The sequence below is a fragment of the Neolamprologus multifasciatus genome, chromosome 19, assembly GCF_963576455.1.
Source record: "Neolamprologus multifasciatus chromosome 19, fNeoMul1.2, whole genome shotgun sequence".
Classification (NCBI taxonomy): domain Eukaryota; kingdom Metazoa; phylum Chordata; class Actinopteri; order Cichliformes; family Cichlidae; genus Neolamprologus; species Neolamprologus multifasciatus.
Genome location: NC_140457.1, coordinates 21555130 through 21572913, shown reverse-complemented (window position 1 = coordinate 21572913; position 17784 = coordinate 21555130). Strand labels below are relative to the sequence as shown.

At 40.1% G+C, this 17784-nt stretch overlaps 1 protein-coding gene and 1 pseudogene across 2 annotated transcripts in view; both read left to right on the top strand.

Annotated features, from left to right (window-relative positions):
* Positions 1-7198, top strand: part of LOC146496575 (pleckstrin homology domain-containing family G member 3-like) — a 35730-nt pseudogene extending 28532 nt beyond the window's left edge. Inside the window, exons 14-19 of the transcript XR_014871048.1 lie at positions 84-116; positions 922-932; positions 1292-1666; positions 2404-2520; positions 4145-5585; positions 5697-7198. The product of XR_014871048.1 is annotated as a pleckstrin homology domain-containing family G member 3-like (transcript). The remainder of the gene's footprint in view (positions 1-83; positions 117-921; positions 933-1291; positions 1667-2403; positions 2521-4144; positions 5586-5696) is intronic.
* Positions 7199-7432: 234 nt separating this feature from the next.
* The window catches only part of xgb (x globin), a 23370-nt gene continuing 13018 nt past the window's right edge, over positions 7433-17784 (top strand). Inside the window, exons 1-4 of the mRNA XM_085142502.1 lie at positions 7433-8182; positions 11076-11183; positions 16626-16746; positions 17027-17107. Of these exons, the coding sequence (XP_084998628.1) occupies positions 8010-8182; positions 11076-11183; positions 16626-16746; positions 17027-17107 (483 nt within the window). The 5' untranslated portion in view covers positions 7433-8009. The remainder of the gene's footprint in view (positions 8183-11075; positions 11184-16625; positions 16747-17026; positions 17108-17784) is intronic.

Sequence of the window (17784 nt, the reverse complement as noted above, 5' to 3'; positions counted from 1 at the left end):
TTTGGTCTTTGTGGTAGTTTTTGTGATCATTAAACCACCAGTTAGACTCTTAGTAAGCTCTCCCATTTTTAATCCTCTTTTAGAGCCAGCCAAACAAATCAGAAGAAGCACAAAAGGTTGGTGGATTTTTGTGCGTGTGTGTGTGTGTATGTTGTAAATTGCTGGATGTTGAGTAAGATTTAGGTGCAAAAGGTGCAGATTCATTACCAGTGTTAAGAGTTTCATCCATATTCTGCCTCTTCATTGGTCCAGCAGCCCCACGGCCCCCTACCATGATTATTTTGTGTCTCCATTGCACTTCCGCTTGTTCTCTTTCAAAGACACCTGGAAAACACATCAAAAGACGCACATTCACTCCCACCCCACTCCACCTCACTATAAATCCATTAATTATATGCCACATTGGTCAGAGGCTTTGTTATACACAGACTCTTTTCAGTAGTCAGATTCGGGCCCGGTCCTTAGATCTGTGCATCTTCACAGATTCTGACTGACCATTTCAAAAGAGAGAAATCTCCCATATTCTTGTTCTCCTTTGCTCCCAGACCTGATCCGTTTTTGAACCAGTGTAATGAAAAAGCAATTTTCATGTCAACCTTCTCATCAGGGTGAGGGAGGAGGTCATCACGTACTGGTTAATTGCATCATGTCCGGCTTTAGACTCTGAGAACAAGATGCTGCTTATCAGTATTTATCTAATCACAGGGCCTCCCTCAAGTCCGGGCCAGTCTAACAGCTACCTCACTCAGTTCTCATTTGTGAAGACAGAAATTGTCCTGATTGTAATTATAAAAGATGTACGTGGTATTCAGGTCATTTTGGCTCATAATGTTGGACTGGCATATACTTTTTTCATTGTCGTTAACATTCTCATTTGTTCATCTCTCGGCCTCCTCCTCTGTGGTTTTGCTCTCCACGCAGCTGTTTTGAAGGTGAGTGTCTGAAATCCAAATGCAGTCATTTAATAAGCCTTAATAAGTCTTTTCTGTCTGTTGTAGCAAAGTGGTTTATTTAGGTCACTGGGCTGTGGTGAGATATGGTTTAATCTGTTTTTGAGTCAGCAGTTCAAACTTTATGTTCTAACTGAAAAAGAAAATCAAATAAAAACGAGATTTCTAATCTTCACAAAACGTACTTAACCTAGATTTGAAAAACATAAATAAATCACATCTCACCTAAAGCTAAAGCTGCTTTATGGTAATTTCATCCCATTTACAGCTTTGCAATCACAGCATTGCTCTAGCACTGGCCTTGCAATAACAAACCACATGTCCATGCCTTCACGCTACAGCACGCAGACAGTGAGGGGGCACTGCTGGGGGCTAGATGCTCCCTTCAGCCGGCCACTAGTGTCAGTACGCTGACCTCCAGTCTAGGGGAACCCCAGGCTGAGAGCCCGTGTGTGGAGGATCTAATGCTGAGAAGAGACTCTCTGGAGGAGCTAAGTCCTACTGACAGGGACCCGAAACAGGGCTATTTACCCAGTGAGGGGGGGCTGGAGCCAGAGAAGGCTGTGGAGGAGGAGGATGTGGAAGATGGGGAGAGCTACAAGGAAGATATACTGATGGGAGACGACCAGGTAGCCGACTTTGCCAGCTCAGTGCTCGCAGCCATCTCCTGCTGGCACTATAGAGCCAGGTCTTTGCTTTCTACTCACTTCACAACGGTGAGGGTTTCAGCCACCCACGGGTTTCCCATTTCCTGCTCCATTCCACCAGCTTACCAATATTCACTGCCACTCATTCTCCCACGCCAGCTCTCATCCCTATCCCTTTTTTTCCCTTCATAAATGGAACTAACACCTGCTACCAATTGCACTGTCCACACTGAATGCATTGGGTTAAATTTTTGCTATTAAAGAACATCAACTGAAATCCTGTCAGTCGGATCATAAAGAACAATTTGAGGACTTGGGTGAAACTTAAGTCATACCTTGTGCATGTCTTTGCCTGTGTGTGTTTTGTTTTGTTTTTTTGCTTTAGACTTTTGTGTCCTCTCACTGTGCATGCACTCCTGTTTTATCATTTCCTCCTCTTGCTACAAGGTGCTGGATTTCATGATGAATGTTAAAGCGAATGATGTTGAGATCATGCTTACATTTGCATTTGAACCACTGAGTCAGTGTGCTCTGTTTAAATGTTGTTTGACTTCAAAGGTTAATGTAGCCATCTGATTAAACGAACATTATACGAGCAAGAGCTTTGCCCTTTGATAATCATATTTTCTAATCATATTTCCCCTTTGAACTTTCATAATTAGAAAGCCTTTGTTAAAGTTAATTGTTGTAGCAACATTGTTCCCAAATGTGACAGTGCACATCATTTCAATAGGAATGAGGGCTTCATTCATTTCATTTTTAAAAAAAGCAAAAGACTAGATTGATTCCATGTTTTGCCTTTTCAGGATGATCAGAACGAAGATATTGCTGAGCTGAAAACTCTGACAAGAGAGGATGCAGAAGCTTACAGGCAGGTGGAAAAACATGAGGCCGATGCTCTGAAAGAAACTTGCAGCTTGCAGGTAATTGATAAATCCCAGTATACGGTTTATACACATCTATTAAACCCGATTTCCATACATGTCTCTGAGGCCACAGATGATGTGTATTAGGTCTATTAAAAAGTATCCATCTGTCCTCATTTTGCTAAGCTTATTTTAGCCATTGTATATTTTGAATGAGGCTCTCGGTCTATTATCTGTTATTGTTATATCTCTGTGAATGAGAGCGAGCGTATTTAATAATACATTACACAAATAACCTGGTTTCCTATTTAATAGCTGCCCTCTGCCATCAGTATAGTCTCTATGCTACATGTAAATTATGCCTGCAGTCATATTAATGCCATATGTAGCCCTGGTAGTTAAAATTCCTCACACGTACTGTTGTGCTATGCTAGGCACTCTCACTGAGAAAGGCAACATTGGATTTAGATGCCGGTTACAGTTCAAGCCTGATTCTCATAATTGGTAACTTTGCAGGGGGGAAAAGGTTTCTTCAGCCAAGCAGAGTGCAGGTTATTATTCTTCCTAACCTTATCTGCACCACACAGCTCCAAGCTGCACCTCTTGCAATTGCAGACACTCCAAAAGAGCAGGCAGCACCTGGAAATAAATTCAGATTAATGCCAGGCTGGGGTGACATCAGCAATATGAACACGAGTACAGCCGCAAACAATGTAATAGTGAACTCGCCAGGGGTAACAAAAAGGATCCAGTAAAGCAGGGGTGTCAAACTCAAATACACAGTGGGCCAAAATTCAAATCTGGAACAAAGTCGCGGGCTAACGTTAATATTTATTGAAAAAAAATCTTCCTCCAGATATGAGAATTAATCTTTTCTTATGGACTCAAACAAGTTTTGCTTAAAAAACTGAATATGGAACAAGCAAAGCTTAATACTAAACAATATATATATATTAGCTGTATAATACCAGTAGGTCAGCTCTAATAGTAATTTGGTATGGCTTCGCGGGCCAAATGTAATTAGGCTGCGGGCCAAATTTGGCCCGCGGGCCAGAGTTTGACACCTATGCAGTAAAGAGTCATTACAGACAGCTGCAAATGTCTTCAGTGCCTTTGCAGTTTTTAACTACACTTGGATTTTTGTACAGACATGGATCCATGTGATACATCTCAGCTGAGCCTAATGAGATCATTTACAGTACAGTGCAAAAGTCTTGAGTCGCCCTGATTGATTTATATTTTGCTTCCAAGGAGCCAGACATTCTTCTAATTGTTTTTAAAGGCTTTCTGAAGGTTTTTCAAAGTCTTTCTTTGGACATTGGCTGCTTTTTCATTTATTTTCAGTCGATTCTTTGTACATGACCATTTTCAAAGGAGTCTATTGGATTTTTTTCTCCGTTGTTTAACCACTTAAAACTGGAAAAATGATAAGAAAGATGTGACATTTTTGCCATTTACTATATTTCCATGTATATTTGCACGTTTCAATAAACTGCTGCACCCGTTTTCCATTTCCCTAGCAAAATATAAAGAGAGACCTTTTGCACAGTGCTGTACATGGATCATAAGTTGTTTATGCATTCAACTATTAAGATTACTGTAAATAGCACCATTAAGCTTAGATTGTTTGTTATTAGAAAGTGTCATTTTACTGTAAAACAAAACTTGTGTCATGTTTCAGGTCAGTATGCAGGAGCCGTGCAATCTAGACTGTCTTCCTGAAGCAAATGAGAGCAATCAGCTGGAAGAGGATCACTTCCAGTGCCCTGAGTCTCCTGTGACCCCCTCAGAACAAGAAACTGAGACCTCAGGACCTCAGGATAGCTCAAGGGAAACTGGAGAGGAAGAAGGAGAGAGTGATTCCTTTGGTCTTCAAGTGGAGGAGGCGAGTGTACTGATAAATGGAGAGCTCTCAGAAGAGGAAGAGGAGGTAATCTCAGATAATAAAAGCATCCTACCTTCCTCTGTGCTAGACCAGGCGAGTGTGATAGCTGGACACTTCAGGGGCAGCCTATCTAGACGGAGCAGTGTAATGTCAGAGGACATGGGTTCACTTGTCTGCCCCTCAGAGTCCGTGGATGATGATGCCGTCCACAGCCCTTCAGCTTGCATGGATTTTGAGAAACAGACCCAAATGCTGCTCAGCTCCTCAGCAGAGCTGAAAACTAGCTCAGAGGCTAATCAGTCAGTTCCTGTGCGTGAACTTGGGCTGAATGAAGGGGAACGTAGGTCTACGCTCTCCAAACAAGATCGCCTCCTCATCCACAAAATTCGACAGTACTACGAGCACGCTGAGCACCAAGATGCTAACTTCAGCATCAGGCGCAGGGAGAGTCTGTCTTATATTCCAGCAGGTCTGGTCAGGAACTTGAGCCAACAGCTTAATGATAATCCTGCTCCTCAGGAGAGGGCCGTCCCAGCTCTTAGGAAAGGTCTCTCTCAGAACAGGCCTACATCTTGGTCTGTGTTTGACCTTCCTGGATTACAAACAAGTCAAAACACTGGAAATTATCTACCACAGAGATCAGTCGAGGCCCAGGCTAGTTGTAACAGCATTTCAGACAATTCAGGCACAGAAGAGGAATTCAGGCCTTCATCAGAAATGCTCAGGGTTTGGCAAGACATGGAAAATGAGGGACAGAGCCAGGAAGCCCAGCAGGATGCACAGGAGAAACTTAGTGAGTCATTATTAGAAGTGGCACACCACAGCTCTGATACTTCAGATGCTAAAACCGATAAGCAACCACCTCAGGTTCTAGACGAGTCTGAAATGAGCACCGCTTCCAATACCCTCTCCACGTTGTCACCTATCCCAACTTGCCAAGCAGTGGAAGGAGGATCTGGTCAGGGCTCCGAGACCCCGGTGTTTCAAGAGATCGGTAAAGACAACCAAGGTCAACTACCTAAGATCATTAGCTTCCGAACAAGCATGGATGAGGACCAGATCCTTCAAGACATGGGAAAGATGAAGAACAAGGTGTTCCAGTTGGCTCGTCAGTACAGCCAGCGCATTAAAAATAACAAACCCGTTATCTGGCAAAGGAGCCGAGAAACTGCAAACCAGGAAGCCTTCAGAGACATGCCTGTTGTCCACGAGGAGAAGCTGCAGCTTAGAAAAAGGGGTAAATAGGATTCAAATCATTGCTCTTTTTCTTTTAAAGTACCCTAGCACTTTGACTTGTGTGCAAAGAGACCTGAAATCCATTCTTTGTCTGTTTTCTGTGTGTATGCAGGTAAACCAAGCCTAAGATTGCCCACGAATGCTTGCAGTCAAGCAGTTATCCCTGAACTCCATTCTCCAAGTCCAGTCCCGACTCCCAGCTCTGGAGCCAGCTCCCAGAGCACAATTACCTGCCCGCAGAGCCCGGAGATGGAGACCTTCCATTGGCCTGATGTTCAGGAGCTGCGCTCCAAATACTCGGATGCATCCCACTCCTCAAAAATAACTCATAGCTGCACAGTCCTGAGTGGGATGGACAGGTGTAATGGCTGTGAACATAAATACAGTAGCTCCTCAGATCTTTGTAGGTCTGTGACAGACCCTGACACACTTCGAAAGCAATCTGAAACCACACACAGAGACAGCTCCGTAGTAGAAGACTGGCCCCCACACCAGAAACGCTCTCGACTCTATCCCCTGCTGTGCAGGTGGAAATCTTTGGACCATATGCCTGTGTCTTTACCCCTTCATGAAGTACAGAACCTTCAGGAACCTGCCAGGACCTCCCTTAAGGTCAGCCAAGCACAAGAAGGAGATAACCTCTGTCCAGAGTGCGTAGACAGTGCAGCAAAGTCTGATCTCCTGAGTTCAGGGAAGACCTCAGAGAGCAAACTTGTGAGAAGCTTACGAGAGAAGTTCCAGAACTTGAGCACAAGTTCATGAACATGTGAATTATGTATATTTTTATTAGAATTTTGAAACATTATCTGGCAAATATCTCATTCTTGTCCCAACACCCATATTTCATGTTAATTCTCTTAAAAGAATGCAACTTTGTGACTGTGCAGTGTTTTTACTATAGGAGACACCCTGACATGATCGCAGCACAGTGTGACACCAGAGACATATTAATGGCTATTGTCTTCTTATAAAATATGAATTACAATATTTACACACTGGGTAAATGTCTGCACAAAGTCTATGTAGAAATATGTATAAATCTCCTGTATGAAATGGGAAAACTGGTTGTGCTTTATTATATCCATGTTTTTGGTTCCCAATGTTAGTGATTCTTGCTACAGTCAGTATAGCAATATTTCTGTGTAACTGTCAGGGAAGCTCTGACTGATGTCAGCTCTGCTATTAGCACAGCCTGTGTCCAAATACCAAAGATTGTTGCCATTTTTTGTTCATTTTGTTTTTAGCAACTGATCCTAGCAGTCGTTTGCTTTGTCATTTACTGTAGCTGCTTCTGAAACCTGTGAAACATCACTGGAGCTTTAGCATTCTCAGCAAGTTGTATATTTTCTTAAACATTATTTATGAAACTGTATATTTGGGAAATATTGGCCTCTTGTAAATACTCAGCTTAGAGCAACCTCTTTTTACTTTTCCATTTCAGAAAATGCACTGTTTCATACTCAGTTTCCCATATTTTGAATAAAAACAGAAATGTCTTTGTCAGTTATTAGTAAATGTGCGTTACTGCAGATCCATTCATACCGTGGCTGACGTGGCTTCAAAGACAGCCTTCTATTTACATCAAATAAAATTCATTTAAAGGCGAGTTGAGAGGATTTATTGTTGTGTGGTGTAAGGAAATGCTCTATTTCAAAAACAAAGAGAGCAACAGTTCTAAGCAAAAGATGATACCAATGCCATAAAGGAGGAGCTCTACGACAAAGTTTTGTCCTCAATATATGAGAACTGCTTTTAAATATCTCTAAATAATTTATCATCATCAAATGGGAGGTCCACTCCTGTAAGGAGAGTATGCAAAGGGCCTCAGTTAGAAAAGCAAATGGCTCATTTCCTGTTACTTTTCCATGTAGAGCACTGAGCTCGGTGTGACACCCAAACAACGAGGCAGTAATAGCTACTGTAACTATGTTTTAGAATAAGATCCGGGTGGAGCTGCCAGTAGCAACTATAATTGTTAATGTGGTCTCATGAGTCTGTTCATTTGTGTTGGCAATTTTTTTTTTTTTTAAATGACCGCAAGGGTCATCCCGAGCGCCCCCTCGCTTAAAAAAAAAAGTTCCATCAAGTCGGACATGAACACACCGAGTTACACCGGAAATACACAAGAGAAACCCTCTCCATAAAGGCACCAAACCTTTGTCATATTTGCGCATCACCGAGGGTTTATTTATTTATTTATTTTGAGCCAACCACAGCTCGCATCCTGGTCACTGACTTGACGCGGAGGAGCGGAGTTCCAGACGCGCACTGAAACCAGATGTCACCACCAGCACATTTCCTCTGGCACCGAAGTATCTAACTGTCGTTTTTCCTTTTTTTTAAAAAAAAAAAAAATCTTCCTGGATTGGCATTGCCCCAGAATAGAATAAATAAAAAAATCTTCTTCCCGTCTTTCATGTGAAGAATGGGCTGCGCAATATCAGGTCTCGCAGCAAAATCAGAGTTTGCAGAGAAGACTTCAGAGGATGCTGCTGCTGCTGCCGCGTATCCCAGCGAGGACCAGATTCAGATGATTAAAGACTCGTGGAAAGTTATCCGGGACGATATAGCCAAAGTTGGGATTATTATGTTCGTCAGGTAGGACTTTTCTGATGTTTGGCGAATTTTAGGCAATTTAGAATCGAATAAAATACTAATTTAGTGAAGCGGCATGTAAGGATGGGGGGGGGGGGGTGTAGGCGGTGGTGTTATAATAAATTCTTTAGTTTTATGAAGTCACACTGAGTCCTTTAAGATACTGTATTGTACTGTATTAATGGGTTGCATCGCTTTGTTGTTGCTTGTTACGCAGAAGAAGGAAAAAATAAGTAAAAATAATGTCTATTAATTCAGTCTGATCATCCAATCAGAGCTTAATGAAACGCTGTGACCTGCAGAGGAAGAGGTCTGTAAAGTATCTTGGTGAGCTACTGTGATGATGACATGCCTGAATTCTATCTCCATCACTCCCTCCCCCCTCTCCACGTCCCCCGGAAGCTTGGAACAGATCCCCCTCCAACACACACACACACACACACACCCGCGCACCTCTCCCTTCATATCACTCCAAATCACATCCTAATGTCATCACGTGTAGTAACAATAACAATATCAGAACTCCGGGTCTCCCATAGTACTATACAATTAAAGGCATTAGCCATCAGGCAAATTCATTTTAGCAATTAGGATGATAACTAGCTTCCAGGAAAACATCTTTAGCCCTTTGGCACTTGGCAGGGAAATGAGACAAATGAGAGGATATGGTGATGTAGACTGTCAGTCTTTAGAGTGAAGAGAGACTATTTGTGGCCAGAAGCCCAATGAAAGATGCCTGGAGTGAGTTAAAGGGATTGACCTTGGGTGTTGGCCTGAAAATACATGGGCCTCTCGTGGGTCAGGGACACCCCAAGGTACAAATGTCACCATGGCCGGCAACTCCTGATTGAACAGCAATGGTTACAATGAAACAACAAATGGGAATTGCCTGTTTGTCACTGGTGTTTTCACTTTACTCCTCAGCAAGGGAATTTTTATCTGTGAAATTTACCCAAAGTAAGGTGCATCAAAGGTGGAGTAGCATATCTGTGAACAACACAGAAATGAATGCAACGTCTGTGCAATGCCAATTAAAATTCCACTTGAGCCATTCAGAGTGCTACGTTGTCTGCATATGATATGCATGCTTGCATGCACACTTCATGTCCACAAGAGATTAACAATGGAAGAAAATAACAAGCTGTCTATGTGTCGCCGGTGTGCTGACAGTCGTGAAATAGGAGCTTCACTTTCACCCTTTTTTAAAATGTCATCAGTGAAGCTGGCGAGCATCTCGGTATGAGTAGCGAGAAGGAAAGTGTCCCAGCTCTCTCGTCGCGGATGAACTTTGCTACTGAAAAAAACAACAACACAAAAACAGTAACACTGTGCAAATATCACAGCATCGTTTCTTCAACTTTGTGCAGCTGAACTGAATGAAAAAGAAACAATTACGTCCACGTTTCTCATGTGTGATGCTGTAGGTAATAAAGTGCATGGCGTACCCACATGTTGCTTAACTTGTCAGCTCTACACATTCAGTTAAATGATTTTTGGTGAGCTTGTGTAAAGGCTAGAGAGCTATGGGTATTTTTTGCAGCATTCATTAGAGTCTCTGACACCTCTCCCAGCACCTCTAGCCATCTCTTTATCTTCCAAGGTTGTACATGTGCCCTATTTTTTTTTAATCTCAGGTTTAAAAATACAGGATTGCTTTCTTTCAAAGGGCCACAGGGAATAAAAGCAAAACAGCAAAACTGCCACACCCATCATCATTTTACATGTTATTATTTCCCATTAATCCTTAACCCAGAGTTAGAAATCAGCACGGTACGTGTCCAAGTTGTCTGTGTAGCACTACAGGTAACAAATTTTCACAGTAAGCAGTGCTATTTGTGTTGTTAGCTAATAATTAAGAATTATTGTTGTTTCTCTGATAATATAATCAGCTCATAATTACTTCTGGTAATGCAGAGCTTTAACACTCTGAATAGTGTGTTCTTCAGAACAGGGCACATCAAACTTTACCTTAACCCACATTTTGTAGGTTTGCACTGGTATCAGCCACAATAACCGCAATAAACAGTTTTTCTTTGATGAGTATCTGATATTACCTGATGTTTCATATCGGTGGAAATGTGATGCCTATCCTATCTCGTAAAGTTTTATGTGAATTAAAATCAACATCTTCTCCCAGTCACCCTCCTTTTTTAAGCTTATATTTTCCTCCCCTGATTGTCTGACAACATTTCAGATGCCTGTCACAATCCTTTTCTTCCACGATGATGAAAACACAGAATTACCATAAGCCTTAGATCTCAGTGTGAGCACAACAGCACTCACATCCATGGGAGGCAGCTGTGTATTCTGGTAGCATGACTAATCACAGCTACCTCAGCTGGAGACTGAAAGGATCTCTGATTGGTTGGTAACATGCTTAAACATATCTGGTTAGAGAAACTGGCTGAGAGTTTGTCAGAAGACGCAAGCAAGGAGCAGTGGCTCATTTAATTGAGACTCTGAATCTGAGAGGGCGGCTCGCCCAGAGCCACGGGTGGAAATGAGTGTAGGGCCTGACAGGCTAACAAAGTCATGACCCCCGTGGCCTGTTTCTGATTGCAAATGTTGGCTGTGAAAACCGGAAGGCGCTGACTATAAGCAGCACTAGAGTAAGATCCAAAAGGCACAATCAGATCTCTATTCAAAGTGTCTGGTGTAGAGAATGACTCAAGGGTGAGAGAAAATCCTCTAATTGCGTCGCTGATGAGGTGAAATCAGCACGGCAAAAACAGGATAATAAATGTGTGACTGTTCATCTTAAAACTCTGGGGTTTATATATTCTTAACTCTGGGGGAGAGGTTTGTTTTGGTGTGGGAATGAATGTGACAGGCTGTTACATGAGTGGCTCTGAGAGGCTCACGGATGGCTGCTTGTACTTGTTGTCGTGGCAAACAGGTTGTTTGAGACCCATCCTGAATGCAAGGACGTCTTTTTCCTCTTCCGAGATGTGGAGGACCTGGAGAGGTTACGGACCAGCCGGGAACTCAGGGCGCACGGTTTGCGGTCAGTCACGGACTCTACATCCCAGCACGTCCACACATCAGCATCTCGAACAACCCTGAAAAAACAGCAAATTAACCCTCTGGTTTCTATATGGCCATTTTTGGCCACTTCACTTTTCGGTTTTCACCATTTTTGTTCTGTTAATGCAAATGGAATGAAACTTTCCAAAGGTGTGTATTTTATTAAAATTTTTTATTTTTCAACATCAGCTCCTTAATAATGTCAATAATATTCACTATACACCAAATTGTTCCCATTTTACTGATTGTGGCCATTTTTGGCCAATTGAAAACCCATTATAACCACCTTTTTTGATTCCTTGTTACTGGCAGTACTATATCATGCGATTTAGGTAAAATTGCTTTCATTCTAAACTCAACACATGAAAATTGTAGTTTTTAATGTTTTTCACCATATGAGATCCTTGGCCCATTTTGTGCCAAGCAAGCAATTTCATGTAATATTCTTGGTTTCCACTAGGGGCGTTTGATGGGTTACCACATTCCAATGGACCAATATAATGAAACAATTTGACATAGGTTTGGTCTTAAGGATCTGATAGTTTGTGTTTGTGCATGACATTGCAGCACAAACATGTATTTGCAAGATAGACTGGAATAAATAATGACGCATCAAACATTACATAGGCTGCAGTGAATTCCTGTGGATGCAGGATATTGAGCTTTGAGGTTCCCAGTCAAACTTAGCTTTGAAGCACATGTGAAAAGCACTTTTACTCTTGTATTTTTCATAAAAAGAGACCATACCCAAAATATTAACTCTAGAAACAAAAACAAAAACAAAAAAAACCCCAATCACAGGACATTTTGCACAGTTCAAACCTGCAGCTGCAGCGCAAACAACAACAAACACTGTTTGTAAACGTGTCCTGGAGTTTATGCAGGTGCAGACGTTGCTACTGCTGTAAGTAAACCTAACAGCTTCCAGACCATTTATTCTGGCAATATGGCAAGAAGGTGGGAGTGTCCCCCCCCCCCCAGAGGGACAAAGGGACCCCCTGATGATCCTCTAATCGCCTGAGCCAAGGTGTGAAACTGGGTGTGAACTCTGGCTGATTGGGAACCACATCCAGTTCAAAGCGTATAATATCTAAATTTGAATTATATTTTGGTTTTCATGACTAGGACTGGTGCTAATTTAAAAAATCAAGTCAATGAAAGTAGAAAAATGTTTTAATATATATGAATTTTATAGTATTTTGAAAACGTAAACAGGGGTGGCCATTTTTGGCCACGAACAAAATGAGAGGGATTTTTTTTTGTTTTTCTGTCACTGCACAAAAAACCAAAGATACATAAAACTCATTGATACTTTTAATTATTGCTATGCATCTAACCTCCATCATGGTTAGAAAATAAATCAGTTTGCATGTATTATTTAGAAAAAAATGGGGATTTTATGCTTTTATCCCTTTATCCCTTTATCCCTTTGTAAATCATTAAAAAGTATGTAATTTAACTGGTATTTAAAGGGTTAAAAGTCCTGGATTTGAATTAAATTTTGGTCTTGATGAACAGCACTGATACTAATCTAAAAAATCAAGTCAATGAAAGTAGAAAAATGTTTTAATATATATGAATTTTATAGTATTTTGAAAACGTAAACAGGGGTGGCCATTTTTGGCCACGAACAAAATGAGAGGGATTTTTTTTGTTTTTCTGTCACTGCACAAAAAACCAAAGATACATAAAACTCATTGATACTTTTAATTATTGCTATGCATCTAACCTCCATCATGGTTAGAAAATAAATCAGTTTGCATGTATTATTTAGAAAAAAAAATGGGGATTTTATGCTTTTATCCCTTTATCCCTTTATCCCTTTGTAAATCATTAAAATTATGTAATTTAACTGGTATTTAAAGGTTAAAAGTCTGGATTTGAATTAAATTTTTTGTCTTGATGAACAGCACTGATACTAATCTAAAAAATCAAGTCAATGAAAGTAGAAAAATGTTTTAATATATATGAATTTTATAGTATTTTGAAAACGTAAACATGGGTGGTCATTTTTGGCCACGAACAAAATGAGAGGGATTTTTTTTGTTTTTCTGTCACTGCACAAAAAACCAAAGATACATAAAACTCATTGATACTTTTAATTATTGCTATGCATCTAACCTCCATCATGGTTAGAAAATAAATCAGTTTGCATGTATTATTTAGAAAAAAAATGGGGATTTTATGCTTTTATCCCTTTGTAAATCATTAAAATTATGTAATTTAACTGTGATTTAAAGGGTTAAAAGTCTGGATTTGAATTAAATTTTGGTCTTGATGAACAGCGCTGATACTAATCTAAAAAAATCATGTCAAAAAAAGTGGAAATTTTTCTTAATATATATGAATTTTATAGCATTTTGTAAATGTAAACAGGGGGTGGCCATTTTTGGAAGTTTTTATGTTTTTCTGTCACTGCACAAAAAAACAAAGATGTATAAAAGTCATTGATACTTTTAATTATTGTTATACATCTAACCTCCATCATGGTTAGAAAGTAAATCAGATGGCATGTTTTATTTGGAAAAAAATTGGGGTTTTGTGATTTTTTCCATTTATGAGTTCCTAGGATTATGTGATCTAACTGGTATTTAAAGGGTTAAAATTATGAATTTGAATGAAATTTTGATTTTCATGAACAGCACTGGTACTAATCTAAAAAATCATGTAAAAAAAAGTGGGAATTTTTCTTAATATATATGAATTTTATAGCATTTTGTAAACGTAAACAAGGGGTGGCCATTTTGGCCACAAACAAGCTGAGAGGAAGTTTTTATGTTTTTCTGTCACTGCACAAAAAAACAAAGATGTATAAAAGTCATTGATACTTTTAATTATTGTTATACATCTAACCTCCATCATGGTTAGAAAGTAAATCAGATGGCATGTTTTATTTGGAAAAAAATTGGGGTTTTGTGATTTTTTCCATTTATGAGTTCCTAGGATTATGTGATCTAACTGGTATTTAAAGGGTTAAAATTATGAATTTGAATGAAATTTTTGATTTTCATGAACAGCACTGGTACTAATCTAAAAAATCATGTAAAAAAAATTGGGAATTTTTCTTAATATATATGAATTTTATAGCATTTTGTAAACGTAAACAAGGGGTGGCCATTTTTGGCCACAAACAAGCTGAGAGGGTAGTGATTTTTATGGAATCCAGAGGGTTAAACATAGCATACACACCAAAGAGGAAGACAATATGTCTCAAATTAACTCAAATTTACTGCTACTATATAAATACATATATGTAAATTTTGGTTTTATTTTTATAGTACTAGTTCACAATCACAGATATCTCAAGGCATTTTATATTGTAAGCTAAAGACCCTAAAAATATAAGAAAATTTCAACAAACTCACAGTTCTTACTTTGTGATGGTGGGGAGGAAGAACACTCTTTTAACAGGAAGAGGTTGTCTGGCAGAACCAAACTGAAGGGGGAGCATCCATCTGTTGTGACAAAAACAGTCTCTGCACCCTCTGACATGCATCAGTCCTTCTCATGATTGTGTTATACGATTAGGTCCTTTTTGATAGCCCATTTGTAGCATCTCAACCTAGCATAGATCTGCAGTTTACTCCACTATAGCTACTCCAGCTTGCCTTATTAAACATTTTTAAACAAACAAAGGGTCATGTTGCTTCCTCTAATCTGAAGTAGCTCAGGTTTCTGGTTGTTGTCCATGTGCTTCTTTAGCCTTCTTAGAACCATTGTTAGCTTTAGCCATCTTCTGCCAACAGATGACACACTCAACCTGAAGCAACAGGTTTTATTATTTCACTCTTTCATTGTTCACAGTGTCTGATAACTATTGACAGGGATCCCTTTTGACCTAATTTTTTAAAGCACACACACACACACACACACACACACACATATATATATATGTGTGTGTGTGTGTGTGTGTGTGTGTATATATATATATATATATATATATATATATATATATATATATATATAAAACTATTATTGAGCAGCTACAGCATGGAGATCTTTTATGAAGCACTTCACATAAATTTGAAAGCACTCTTGAAAATACAATCTGCAGAAATAACACTTTAGGTAATGTAGCTGAACTTGTGTTCTAGGTGAGCATTTTCAAATATAACAGTGGGATACAGCAGACTGGTAACGGTATGTGGGAAATCCCACAATAGATGACACTTATGTTATATAAAACACACCGAGTGGAGAAAAAAAAATAGAAATTGACTGAATAGGAAATGATTCATTCATGCGGTAAAGGTTTCAGATTCCAAAAAAACAACCGTATGACTTTTCATAAATCAAATGATAAAACATCAGTGACGCGTGCATCCTTCTCTTAATATTGTTCAATCCATGTGTAGCAACAAATGGGTCTATTTCATAACTTGATTGTGCTTACCGCCTAAAAACAAATTATTTCTGTTTTTCATATATTTAAAAAAAAAAAGGTCTCCAAAAATCTTCCAGATAGCCCCTAGGGGAAATATCCACTAGGGTCCAAGGACCCTGTGCTCTAATGGGTATTTAGGGCGGTGTGTGTGTGGGGGGGATATGTCCATATTTCTGGAAGTAAAAGAAACACATCACCCACATGAGTTACATTCATGTAGCAACAAACAAAAACGTTCGTTGCTACATTACCACAAAATAACTTTATCACAAGACTTATGTTCTAGAATAACTTTATTTTTCCTTACTAACAAGAACAGATGATTAAACCATGTTGTGCAGATCACACACCATAACAATAAACCTCAGGTGATCATATAATCAGGGTGTCACTCGGTGCTTTCCAGTCCAAAGCAGAAGGAGCTCATAACATCCATCACTGGCACTTGTCGCTGTTTCCCAGCGTGCATCGTGCCTCTCTGTGTTTTTCTACACATGAGGCCAAAACACCCAATTACTGCCTGAGGACTTGAAGGTGCAGAGGGTAGCGTGGGGCTGCTGCAGCCACGGCGCAGGCGAAATTCCAGCCTGAACCAGCTGCTCATAAATTCCCCGCTACAGCCAAATGGCTCTTCAGGTGCACTTGTTGGGGATCGGCACCAATGTCCAGGTTGGGCTGCGAGACAGAAATAGGAGGGACCTAAATCAGCTCTCATTCTTTGTTCCATCTTTGAGGCTATCAAACACATAATACTCTACAGCAAACAGACACACACACACACACAAACAACAAAGAAAACTGATACTGTGTTCTTTTATGTGGAGAGATATTTGTCTTCGGGGAGGGATAAAGTATTGTGAGAGGAGCTGATAGATGCACATCGATCTTATTTATTCTCATTGGCATGAGAGTCTGCAGCCTTTCAGCACAGACGAGTGTCATGTACAGTGGTTACGCATCACCTGATAGTTGCTCCCTGCTAATTCACGACTGAATGGTGGATCGATAAAGCTGAGTGTGTTTTTCAATCTGTTGCAGGGTGATGTCTTTTATTGAAAAAAGTGTGGCTAGACTGGAGCAGCTGGACAGACTGGAGGCTCTGGCTCTGGAGCTGGGGAAAAGCCATTATCATTACAACGCCCCGCCTAAGTACTACAGCGTAAGGCCCCCGATGATCCCCAACAGCTTTGAGCTGCTGTCTGTTTGTGTGTGATGCTGCTTTGTTTGGAGAGGCGTACACATATTTTTTAATTTGTGTTGATGGTGTAGCGCTTTATTAGCCATTATATAACGAGACCCCTAAAGTCACAGCAGCCGAATTAGCTGACGCACAAAAATGCTTTACCCACCCGCTCTTGCAAATAGCACATAACAATCCACGAGCACATTAGCATCTCATATTATTATTTATTATTATTATTATTAATTTTTTTCCCCAGTATGTTGGAGCGGAATTCATCTGCGCCGTGCAGCCCATCTTGAAGGAGAGGTGGACGGCCGAGCTGGAGGAGGCGTGGAAGGTAAGGAGCCTGTGACCTGTGAGTCTCTCCACCTCCCGTTCTGGTTAAATAACCTCGTGGAATAGATGTGATGGCTGCGACCATCACAGCAGCAACGCTGGTTCCTGCTCGACTCCCTTCTTTAATGCTCCGCGTAACATGTCAAGATGGAGACTAATGCAACACAAGTTTGACTGATGGTAAAATCTACATCTCACTGAACCATGCAAGAGGGTGCTGAGCAAGTGGAAAGTGTTTCTGTCACGACGAGTTTGATCACTCCAAGACGTTTTTTTTTTTTTTAAATGAAAGATTGCTGATGCTGCTCAAAGAGAAACATTTTAACAGCTGTAAAGAAAAATCCAAATGCTTAGATCTAAAGTATAATATCCACATAAAAACTGTGCATCCTTTTCCATTTTGACCCTCTCCTGCCCTCTAGTGGCTAATGCTGGTTTGTCACACGTCAGCAAAGTTTAAAGTTCATAATCTTCTAATACATTTGCAAAACTTCAGTCAAGTCCTACCTTAACATTTTCAGAGGAATGTTTTGTATTCTGTGTGTGGGTTTCTTAAGCCACTTAATACTAACCTATGAATCATTCAATCACAAAAAAGAAGCTTAAATCGAGGGATTTGGGGAGTGTTATGTCCACACATAACAGGTAATTTAGCAATGAACTCAATTTAAATCGTAT